The sequence below is a fragment of the Pogoniulus pusillus genome, chromosome 12 (genome assembly GCF_015220805.1).
Source record: "Pogoniulus pusillus isolate bPogPus1 chromosome 12, bPogPus1.pri, whole genome shotgun sequence".
Taxonomy (NCBI): Eukaryota; Metazoa; Chordata; class Aves; order Piciformes; family Lybiidae; genus Pogoniulus; species Pogoniulus pusillus.
This window is the reverse complement of record NC_087275.1, coordinates 30380308-30392746: the sequence shown is the minus strand read 5'-3', so window position 1 is coordinate 30392746 and position 12439 is coordinate 30380308. Positions and strand designations below refer to the sequence as shown.

At 45.0% G+C, this 12439-nt stretch overlaps 1 protein-coding gene across 2 annotated transcripts in view; it reads left to right on the top strand.

Moving 5' to 3' along the window:
• PTCHD1 (patched domain containing 1) overlaps positions 1-11313 on the top strand; it is a 41447-nt gene extending 30134 nt beyond the window's left edge. The window contains exon 3 of one of the 2 annotated variants that reach the window (XM_064152006.1): positions 9443-11313. In XM_064152006.1, the coding sequence (XP_064008076.1) occupies positions 9443-11097 (1655 nt within the window). In that variant the 3' untranslated portion in view covers positions 11098-11313. The remainder of the gene's footprint in view (positions 1-9442) is intronic. The other variant, XM_064152007.1, reaches the window with a different exon arrangement.
• Positions 11314-12439: the final 1126 nt, after the last annotated feature.

Here is a 12439-nt window from a genome sequence, read left to right as displayed (position 1 = left end):
GCTGGTCTAGTGAAAGGTGTCCCTGCCCGTGGCAGGGAGATCAGAACTAGATGATGCTATGGAGTTTAGAAACGTGTGAAATACAGAATATTATGGCAGGTGTTCATTGCCAGAAGACTGAGACCAAAATGACTTCAGTGCAGCAGACACAAATGAGTCTGCTGAGGGATGTAGCCTTTTTTAAGCTGCGACTGGCAGTGCTACACAAGACCTCAATGAGGCATAAACCTCTTGCTGGATTTCTACATGCACCCTGTTTTCCTGCCCATACATTAAGCAATTTGAACACAGACTTAACAGCCCAGAATCATAGAATCAGTCAGGGGGTTGGAAGGGACCACAAGGATCGGACAGTTCCAACCCCCTTGCCATGGCCAGGGACACCCTACCCTAGAGCAGGCTGCCCACAGCCTCAGCCAGCCTGGCCTCAAACACCTCCAGCCATGGGGCCTCAACCACCTCCCTGGGCAACCCATTCCAGCCTCTCACCACTCTCCTGCTCAACAACTTCCTCCTCACCTCCAGTCTGAATCTACCCACCTCCAGCTTTGCTCCATTCCCCCTAGTCCTCAGAGAGTCTTTCCACAGGATCTACAAGTAAAAATAACTTTCTGGTCTCCAACCATGAAGTGCTGAGCACCAGCTGAAGGTTTCTTCTCTGCTCTAACCAACCAATACAGTGTTTTGTGCAGGGACACTTCAGCAGTGCCCTTCTGTGGGCACAGCCACCCACGGCTGTGAACCACAGCAGACACTGGGAGCATATTATTGAATATTTAGGTTTCTCTTCTTCTGATGCCAAGTAGACAGAGCAGAAAACACAACTCTCTCTCCAGAAAGTGAGGCAGGTTTTAATCTGGTGTGAACACACCAAGATACTTGTGGTTTTGAGCCCAGCAGTAAATTGACAAACACTTGGGCATGCCTGGGGCTTGCTGATGGGGATAGGCAGTGCTGCTGTAAGCAGGGTTGGAGAGCTCAGCCTCTCAGTCCATTGAGAGTGCATGGCTAATATCCAAACATAAAGCAGCCCCAGAGGCTGGGCTACTTGTATCATGCCTAGATACCTAAGAAACTGACATAGCTAATTTCACTTTCTCCTTTTAAAAGATCACAGAATCACAGAATGCCAAGTTGGAGGGGACTCCAAGGACCATTTAGTCCAATCTTTCTAGGTGATAGTGAGCTGGCCCAGCACCCTGCCAAGCTGAATCTTGAAACTGTTCAGCATAAGGGAATCCACTGCTTCCCTTGGGAGATGATTCCAATATCCAGCTGTTCTCACGGGGAAACATTTTCTTCTGCAATCCAGTGGGAATCTGCCCAGCAGTAAATAGTCCCCATTCCCCCTTGTCTTTTCCATGGGACTTCCTGGGAGAAGGAAGTCTCCATCCTCCTGGTAGCCACCCTTTGTGTGCTGGTTCATGGTAATGAGGTCTCCCCTGAGTTTTCTCTGTTCAAAGCTGAACAAACCCAGCTCTCCCAGCCTCTCTTTACAAGGCAGGGCTGTCAGTCCTCTGAGCATTCTGCTAACCCTTCTCTGGACACTTTACAGCCTGTCCACATATTTTTTTCTAGAGCAGGGAGCAATTGGATGTAAACATCTTCATGCACAGTAGACCTTAGTGATCAACATGTAAAATTCAGTAGTCTTTAAAACAAAAATTGTAAACACTGAACCTACTCAACAGCATTGCCATCATTTTTGGGAGGTAAATTGTCATAGCTGTAATCCAGTTACACTACAGATATGCAAGGTCTGTGTAACAGGGGGCAAAGAAATCATTACAGTGAGTGCAGCCAACACTTGTATGAGGACATTCCCTCCTGTATCTGTCTTCATTCTTCTTAATCCACACACCATGCCTGCACATAGCAGTCAGGCTTATGCCCTTTGAACCTGTTCTTGGAGGCATGAAATGAAGTCAGGCTGTGCTTGGGTGGCTGCGACTTCACTCACTTTGCACATGAGGATGCAGTTAAGGCTACTTGATTCCCTACCACCCTCAGTCCCCTTGCCACAGTTCTGAGACGAGTGCTGCTGCCTGGAAGCGCAGCTGAGCAGATGAATACCTTACAGGATGTTAGCATCCTATAGATTCCACTCTATACTCCCAGCTGGGCTCCCAGAGATACTGAGGCAAGTGTAGGAAAAGCAAGCAGAAGTTGCAGTGCATTTTCTTTGCTCAGCAGAAGAGCTTAGGGACGGGCAAGCCTTCATGCAGTGGGATGTCTGATGATACATCCCCTCTTTGAGCTCTGGCATTCACACTGATACTGCAGTGCCATTTATGGACCACAAATGTGGACATTGGTTAGTTGCAGCAGCCTGTTAATGCACATTCAGCCCATGCCACTAAACTGCTATGAACTCAGTGCAAGCTGTCTTGTGAGTTAGCCTTGGTGCTAATTCTGTCTGCACGCTGCAAGAACCTCGGTTAGATGCAGTGTTTTATTATTTTGGTGAGATGTTTGCTTCAGCTGGGTGCAAGCTCTTTTGCTCTGCCTGAATATTCAGTAGCACTTCGAACCTGTTAGAAGTTCCAAGTTTAAATTGTGCCTGCTGGGAGAGGCTGCATGAGGCAGGCTGGTATTTAGTCAACGACCGGTTGATTGCAACTCTCTGTGACAAAGGGAGCGTGGATTAGCCCTTTGCCTTGGCTGTTCAGAGGATGGCAGCTGATGAGCTCACTGATCTAGCTGGAAAAAATAAGTCAGCAGGGGGAAATTATCTCAGCCTCTTTGTTGACATTACTGCAGAAAGCAATTTCAGTGTCGAGCAGTGCACATTGTTACTTTTAATACTGTCAGCTAGGAAAATTCATTGTGCCTTCATTATATCCTATGTTATTCCAGGTATCCTTTTGGAAAGAGCAATTCCTGTGCTCTGATTCCGATCTGCCGCGCGGTCATTGTGCACCGGTTCCGCTCGTGAGACCGTGCCTGTGCTGGCAGCAAGCTGGGGGGATGAATTTACACCATCCTACCTCTTCCATGTCCATTTATCCAGAGTTTGCCTCTCCAGCTGATATTTCATTTTGCTTTGAATGTGAATCAAGCTGTCCTCCCCGGACTGCCACAAAGCGAGCTGGTGCAAGCTTGCTGGCCCTCTGTAAATTCACCCACTTGTGCACAGCACACTAAATTCCTCTTGCAGACAAGCTCTCCTGTTCAGTGGGATGATTTCAGGCTTAAATCAACCGAAGTGAGACAGCATTCATCCAGCTGAACTGATAGTGGGACAAAGATGCAGCCACGACAATAGGCGCCAAAGCCTTAAATCAAACCCCAGACTCTACCTCAGTGACTTTGTCAGATCGTGCTCCCACTTCACGTTTTTGCCTACCCGGCTTACAAGACTCCCATCCATCCTACCATGATTCATTCCTCATTCCAGCCAATTCCAGTCCTGTCTGCCCCTTAGAAAGATTGTTTGGTGCTTTATTACTCTTAATTCTGGCAGCTAATGGGCAACATACGTAGCGGTGCAGCATTTAGCCTCATCGAGGCAGAGATCAATCATTATTAGCGGTTCATCTGCCGCTGTGTTAAGATGGGATGAATAAAATTAATTACCCCTAAAATGCCACCTTCCACACAGAAGGTTGGAATTTCACCACCTGTGAGTGGTACTTAATCCAGAGATTTCAGTAAGACACACGACCTTCAAAGCAGTGCTTTCAGAGGTGGGTAAAACTGCAAGAAGGGGAACCAAAACCTTGTCCTCAGCCCTTCCCCTTACTTTCTCTTACAGAAGAAGCCTATTCGAAACTTCAAGTCTCCTTTTACTACAAGAGGATCAAAACCTGACATGATTTCAGTGTGAAATTGAATGTATCCCTTAATTTTCAAACAATGAAAGCAGGCAGCAGCCTTTGTTTTAGGAAAGCAATTAAACCAGGAGAACAGAGAGCTGCTCTGTGACTCTGGTGACCAGGAGGTCACTTCGCTGCCCTCCCACAAGCTCTGGGGCTGCTTTGAATCCCTTCACCTCCCTCTGCTTTGGTCTCGCCGTATGCCAGTCAGGAGCAGAGCCAACTTTCAGCCTGTGCTGCCAATGCCCATTCATAACAGCCTCTTGCTTTTAACAGCTACTTAGCAGGGGTACAGATGCATTTCTTTTTGGAGACGATTTTAAAATGGTACTTAAAAAGAACCACTGAAGTGCTGCCTGCACATCAGCAGTGTTTAAAATGAGGCAAATAATTTGATCATTTTCAGCAACAGAAAAAAATTTGCCTTAGTTTTCACAACTTCCTACAAGGGCTTTTTTTTTTTGTCCTGTGCATGCTCTGCATTGATTTTTGCAGAGTATATGGAATGGCAAGACTTGATCCTGAAGGAGGCAGGGGACATTTTCGATGGCATTTGCATGCTGCAGGTAAAAGCACTGTAGTTAAGCTCTTTGGAGGCTGCAGGTAAAAAGCACTGTAGTCAAGCTAGCCCTAACTAACTGACTTATTGCTAGTATTGTTGGTAGCTTCTAAAACTTAAGATAACTCACCTCAGACAGTGAAAACCTAGCAAGCTCCTCAGAAATAGCAGTGGCTACCTTCATTTTCTTTGGCTGCAAAAGCCAGGATTTCTGCCCAAGGCATGTGATAGGAGTATCTCCTGCAATGCAAAGTAGGAGAAAAAGAGAGTGAGACAAAAAAGTTTAGCCCTCATTTTGTCCCATAGCTTTCTCCCATTCCCCTAACATCTTCCTTTGCCCTTTCAGAACCTCCTTGCCTCGAAAACATCTCAGCTTTCCGTGCATTCCTTCTTTGCTCGTGGCTGGTACAGCCTGACTGTAGGGCATGACCAGTGAATCATAATAGCAAATGTCAACAGGAAAAGATCTCCAGTAGCCCATTAGCTGTTTGAGTTCATATTCATTATTTACTGAATGACTGTGAATAATGAACAAATTGCTCTAAATCATTACTGATTTGTGGCTAAATCTCTATTAAAAAGAGGAAATCGGTTAAAGCAATTACAGAATCTATTTGCAAGGGAAAAGTTTGCCACCTTCACATCAATATTTATAGAGAGGAGACGTAGCACTAGGGAGAGGATTAGACATCATCAGTGCAAAGTGGTTAGGGGATGCAAAAGATGGAAGGTTTGGAATGACAGAAATCTCACTAAATGCTCCCATGGAGCTGTCTGCCCCTACCTCTGTGGTGTTACATTTATGTAGGCATCAGTGAGTTAAGACAGCAAGGGAGGTGGCCACCCCAAGTTGTGCTTGCAGTCAGTGTTTGGAGGAGAAAATTAGGTTAGGTAAATCCCATTCTAGCTAAATAAGGCTAATCCATGGACTGCCATGCTGGATTTGTGCAGGACTTTGGGCTTAATCTTTTTCTGAGAGGATGCAGGATCAGGTCAGTAGTGCCAGTGATGCAGACAAAAATAAGAAGTGTGCAGGTTTGTCATTTTGGCTTCTCTTCCTTAAGGTAAATGAGAATTTTGCAGCTATCATACAAACAGACTGTGCAATGGAAGGAAAATACCAATTCCTAGCACACAGATTGTTTAGCAAACAACAAAAGGAACATCCCCTAAAATAGAAGACTGAGTGTTTTTTCTCCTGCCTTTGTGGCCCATGTGTGATGATGCCACTTGGTGTGTTTCCTTGAGCAGCTCTCTAAGTTGGATTCCATTTTAGGGTAGTCCTGAAGATTATGTAAGAGCAAATTGTGACTTTTTAATTTTGTTTTAATGTTTCTAAACACTGAAAGAAAAGATGTGGTATCAGGAGTCAGATTACCAGAGGTTCACAGGATCACAGGATGTTAGGTGTTGGAAGGGACTCAAAGGGATCATTGAGTCCAACCCCCCCTGCCAGAGCAGGACCACACAATTTAGCTCAGCTCACAGAGGAACACATCCAGACAGGCCTTGAAAGTCTCCAGAGAAAGAGACTCCCCAACCTCTCCGAGGATTCCATTCCAGTGCTCTGTAACCCTTACAGTAAAATCTTATCCATGTTCAAAGGTCATGCTCTGCATCATGTTTAGTTAGCTCTAGATTCTAATGGTTTTCATTACCAAGTCATAGGCTTGCCACATTAATGCAGCTATTTGAGTGTTTTCAGACACAAGCCTATTAACAACAAATTCACAGAAGGTTAGGAGTTGGAAGGGACCTCCAAAGCTCATCCAGTCCAACCCCCCTGCCAGAGCAGGTCACACAGGAAGGCATCCAGGTGGGTTTTGAATCTCATCAGAGAGGAAGACTCCACAACCCCCCAACCCCCCTGGGCAGCCTGTGCCAGGGCTCTGGCACCCTCACAGGGAAATATTTTTCCTCCTGTTTCCATAGAACTTCCTGTGCCTCAACTTCCACCCATTGCCCCTTGTCCCGGCATTGGACATCACCCAGCAGAGCCTGGCTCCAGCCTCCTGGCACTCCCCCTTGATGTATTTATAAACATGAATGAGGTCAATGTTGGGTTATTAAAAAAGCTCATGCTATAGCTAAAGCTGATGATGGGAGTAATTTGTGATATCCAATGACCTCATTTCGTTCTGTTTGGCTCACTCCAAGCCAGCGCTTACGATGCCATGTGAAACTCTCAGACGAGCCTGTCTGCAGGACTTATGGGAACCATAAACGGATTAAACCTCTCACTCCCTGCTTTGGCAAGTGATCAGTTCCATTTAAATAAAGGTCAGGCTGTCTTTACAAAGAGCACATGGAAAGCAAGCTTAATAGCTTTCCCTACTGAGCCTAGAACATAACTATTTGAAGCATAATTAGCAACGGGGTGCCAGTCATCGATTGTGCTTTTCGCTTGATTTTCCATCTGGGGAGTTCCAGTATTCCCCATTAGCTTTAAGGGAGGGCACAGTGCTCGTTATCAAATTGACAGTCGTGACCTGGCCTCTGAAAGCAGCTGTAAAACATTGTCTGGGAAAATTAAGATGAAGACTAAATGCCATACCAGAAGCGGGACCTTAGTATTGCTATGCATTGGACATCTGTGGTCAGTGTTCGACTCCAATAGCTATGTAGGTAAGGTATCTGATGTGTGAGAGCACAGACTTTGTTACTTTAAATACTAGGTGACTGTGACAAGGAGACACACCAGCTGTCCTATTACCTCACGTTATGAGCTCTGCATTTGGCCTTGTTTATAAAGTGCCCCATCCCTATTCTCTTCAGCATTAATAGAATGACCAGCTCTGCCATCTGGTAAGCAACGGATAGGATGGGAGTACTGCGTCCAGCTCTGCGTCCAGTTCTGGTGTCCCCAGCAGAAAAGGGACATGGAGCTGCTGGAGCAGGTCCAGAGGAGGGACGTGAAGATGATCAGAGCGCTGGAGAACCTCCCCTGTGAGGACAGGCTAAGAGAGTTGGGGCTGTTCAGCTTGGAGACAAGAAAGCTCTGGGGAGACCTTAGAGTAGCCTTCCAGTATCTGAAGGGGGCTACAAGCCAGAAGGGACTTCTTACAAGGGCTTGTAGTGCTAGGATGAGAGGGAATGGACTGAAGCTTGAGGAGGGCAGATTGAGACTGGAGATTAGGAAGAAATTTTTGCAGTGAGGGCAATGAGACAATAGGTTGCCCAGGGAAGTTTTGGATGCCCCCTCCCTGAAGGTGTTCAAGATTGGGTTGGATGAGGCCTTGAGCAACCTGGAAGGTGCCCCAGCCCAGGGCAAGGGGCTTGGAACTAGATGATACTTGAAGTCCCTTCCAACCTAAACCATTCTGTGAACCTATATCCCTTGAAGGAAGGGTGGAGTGAATCAGCTATAGCAACCCATACAGTAAAAAGTACAAAGGCCACAAAAGGGTTACTTTGTCAGGTTACTAAAATATTCACCTTATATGAAGCACTTAACAATAAACATAATCATGGAGAATGGTTTGGGTTGCAAGGCACCTTAAAGATCATATAGTTTCAACTCCCTAATACATTTTCTGGGTTTCTGCTTATTCAGAAATACCTCTTTTGTTTGAGGGTTTCTTCATGGATATTCATAATGGCCCTTGTGACAAAAGTGATGATCATCTACAGGCAGAGAGAGCAGAGCTGATACAGCAGTTTTGGTGCTCTGCAGGCAGCCTGAAAGTCTCACAGAGATCTGTGAATTACCTTGACTTGCCTGACTGGAATATCAGCTTCAAAAGTCCACTTTGGTGTCATCAGCAACTAATTCAGCACTGATTGTTTTAGCTACTGTTATCAGGAGCAAAACCACCATGGTCTGACTTTGGGATTTTCTGAGGATAATGCAAGAGCAGACCAGAGATGTAGACAGGGGACACAGCAAAACCAGCAAAGGAATAAGGATAAGAAGCAATTAAAAGGTAGCAAAGAGGGTGGGATTAGATGGAAAGGGTCTGTTAAGCACAACTGGACATGGTATGAATGATTATGTGAAGGTATCACAGTCTCCCCTTTGAGGTGTGGTACAAAGATTGTACTTTTCCATCCACCTCTGTGTAAAACAGCAACCTGCTTTTAACTCAGCCACTCTCACCTGATAGCTGGTCAGTGGCTGTGTTCCCAGCTCAGAGGCGAGAGCAGAGGTCTGTTCCCTCCAGATGTGACTTGGCCATCAATGAACAAACAGAAACCACAAAGGGAAGCCAACCAACCAAGGTCTGAGATCAAATCAAATGCTTTGCCCAATTTACCTGCACTTGGGTGTCAAACAGAGGACTAAAATCCTGCAGGTTTTCACCTCCTTTCATGAATGCTATCTCCATTTTAAGAGTTAATTAAATACATTACCAAATGCAGGAACTGCCAAGAAAAATGGAGCTGCATTTGAGTTTCCAGGGCCTAAGATACATTAAAATAAGAAGAGCAATGCCACAAGCAGTTTCATTTCACTTCTACCATTCTGCATCTCCAGAATTTCTCTCTGCTTTTTCCTGTTTGTCCTGTTTCTAGGATTTCTTTTTTCCTGACAGAAAATCTAGGCAGCAAGTGGCAAAATCTAACTGATCTAACTGATCATTTTCAGCTGAAATGAAGTGTTTTTTTTTTTCTGAACAGACTTTCTACAAAGCAACTAACTAAGGCTTTACTCCCAGCATAAGCATTTCAAGGTCGAGGTCTTATTTCTTTGTTTTCACCACAGGTCAGATCCCATCAGCAGGAAAAAAAAAATCTAATTTCAAAGAGTCTTCCATCACAGGCACTCCCAAATAATGAAATGAAACAGCCAACCAAGGGAGGAAAAAAATGAATAAAAATCCCTTTTTTCCCCCCTTTAACCCATCAAGCCTGTGCCAGCAGCGCAGAACTGTCCTCCACCTCTGGCAGTAAGGTTTGTTAGTCAGGTAGCAAATGCTCTCCGGTGGCTTAGACCTCTATAATCGTCTCTCTCCTCTGCAGGACGTTTCCTTCAAGCACAGGTCACAGGCAGCTGTGTCTGCTTGGATTCTTTTCGCATGCTGACGTTGCCTTTCCCCACTTTAAACACTGGCTTTGTTCTCTGTCCTAGGTCATGGGTTGTATGGGACTTTTGAAATGTTGTCCTCCTGGAGGAAAACTAGAGAAGACCAACACGTTAAAGAGAGGACTGCAGCTGTGTTTGCAGACTCCATGCTCTCGTTTTCTCTCACCACTGCCATGTACCTGGTCACTTTTGGAATAGGTGCCAGCCCCTTCACTAACATTGAAGCAGCCAGGATATTCTGCTGCAATTCCTGTATTGCAATTTTCTTCAACTACCTCTATGTACTTTCCTTTTATGGTTCCAGCCTGGTGTTTACTGGCTACATAGAAAACAACTACCAGCATAGCATCTTCTGCAGAAAGGTACCAAAGCCAGAGGTATTGCAAGAGAAGCCTGCCTGGTATAGGTTTCTTCTGACAGCCAAATTCAGTGAGGACACGGCAGACTCAGAGGAGACAAACACTTATGAGAGTCATCTTTTGGTGTGGTTCCTGAAGCGCTATTATTGCGACTGGATAACAAACACTTACGTCAAGCCTTTTGTAGTTCTCTTTTACCTTGTTTATATTTCCTTTGCCTTAATGGGCTACCTGCAGGTCAGTGAAGGGTCAGACCTGAGCAACATCGTAGCGACAGCCACGCGGACCATTGAGTATACGACAGCCCAGCAGAAGTACTTCAGCAACTACAGCCCCGTGATCGGCTTCTACATCTACGAGTCCATCGAGTACTGGAACACCAGCGTCCAGGAGGATGTGCTGGAGTATACCAAGGGCTTCGTGAGGATATCTTGGTTTGAAAGCTACTTAAATTACCTTAGGAAACTCAACATATCCACCGGCTTGCCCAAGAAGAACTTCACTGATATGTTGAGGAACTCCTTCCTGAAGAGCCCTCAGTTTGCCCATTTTTCCGAGGATATCATCTTTTCCAAGAAATACAACAACGAAGTCGACGTCGTGGCCTCCAGGATGTTCTTGGTGGCCAAGACGATGGAAACCAAGAGGGAAGAACTTTACGACCTCCTGGAGACCTTGAGGAAGCTCTCTCTCACCTCCAAGGTGAAATTCATCGTTTTCAATCCATCTTTTGTGTACATGGATCGTTACGCCTCTTCGGTGGGAGCCCCTTTACAAAACTCCTGCATCAGTGCTTTATTTCTGCTCTTCTTCTCTGCATTCCTGGTGGCAGACTCCCTGATCAACGTCTGGCTCACTCTTACTGTCGCCTCGGTTGAGTTTGGAGTTATAGGTTTTATGACCCTGTGGAAAGTGGAACTCGATTGTATCTCTGTCTTGTGCTTAATTTATGGAATTAATTATACAATTGACAACTGTGCTCCACTGTTATCGACCTTTGTCCTGGGCAAAGAGTTCACAAGAACTAAATGGGTGAAAAATGCCCTGGAAGTGCATGGGGTAGCTATTTTGCAGAGCTACCTCTGCTATATTGTTGGTCTGATTCCTCTTGCAGCTGTGCCTTCAAATTTGACCCGTACACTGTTCAGGTGCTTGTTTTTAATAGCATTAGTCACCTTCTTTCACTGCTTTGCCATTTTACCTGTGATACTGACTTTCCTGCCACCATCCAAGAAGAAGAGGAAAGAGAAGAAGAACCCTGAAAACCGTGAGGAAATAGAGTGTGTTGAAATGGTGGATATGGATAGCACCCGAGTGGTTGACCAAATTACAACAGTCTAGCTTGTTTGTTTGTTGCTTTTTTTTTTTCACACTAGGTCTTACTGGGGTATACAAAGAGAGGAAAAGATAAATCAGTACTGACTAAATCCCTGGGCACAGGAAAGGATTTGGAGGTTTCTCCCTCCTTCCCAGGAATATTCAAAACGCTGGGAGAAAGTAAATGGAAATAAAGGGATGGGGGGAGGGGGGGAAATTGCACCTTGCTCAGCTCCTCTAACAGGCATTACAAGAGAATTTGCACACACATGCAAAGAGGGGTTGAATTTTAGGATGCATGAAGTAAGATCTAATGAGAGAAGTTGGGTTCCTAAGCAGCCTCTGGGCCGCCTGTACTGCAGCTGCTGCAATTATTGTGGCTAAAGCCAATCAGACTGAAAGGTCAACTGTCAAGGCTGAAGTAGCACTAAATGTTCGCTGAATGTAAAGGCTTTACAAACTTTCTGCACAGCAATAACTCAAGTCAGTGAGTCAGCTCTTAGAGGTCTTAGCCATTCACATTTCATTTTTGTTTCGCTTTTCTCCCCCTAATCTCAACATTTATGCAAGACTGTGTAACAGATAGCAAACCATACTGGGAAGAAGGCAGTACACAGCAACCAAATGCTTTCCAAACACTTTCATCTTATAGATCACCTTTTTTTATTGTTGGTTGTTGTTGGTTTGAGTCTTTTATTTCTTTGGTTGGTTTGTTTGTTTTCCCTAAACCTATCATTATTTTCAAGTGTAAATCTTCCCTTGTAAACCTTTTTAATCATGGTTTTGTAGCCATTCATGTTTCTTACAAACCCAATCAAACAAAAAAGAACAACAACAAACATCCCAGTGACTCTAGAAAAGATAGAAATCTATTTTCCACCTATCTCTCTACTAGTTAAACATGTAACCTGCTTTACCAACTGTACATTTTGTTAGCACTCTACTAACCCATGGGAGTGGATCTAGCAACAGACAGAAGATGGTGTACTGAATATTTCAGCACCCCAAAAAAACCCCCCACCCTAAATAATTCCACGACACAAACCTCAAAACCCTAAAATGGCATTGAGAAAGTGAATGTTAAGGCCTCTTGTAGTGAGAGCCTATTTCAGGCCATTCACTGGTAATGCACACTAAGAGGATTAGTGGGTAGTTGTACATAATGTATAACTTAATCCCTCAATCTTCCTAGAGTACCTGGAAAGCAATAGACCTTACAGCTATGAGCTCTTCCAAGAGACAACAGAACCCTAGGAGTCGTATGGAAGGACCAAACTGAAGGTTGGAGCTGCAGTTTACCAACAGCATCTCCAGTTTCACGACGTCTCCGAAGAGCCCGTGGCTAAGTGGCCTATTGAAAGCAGCA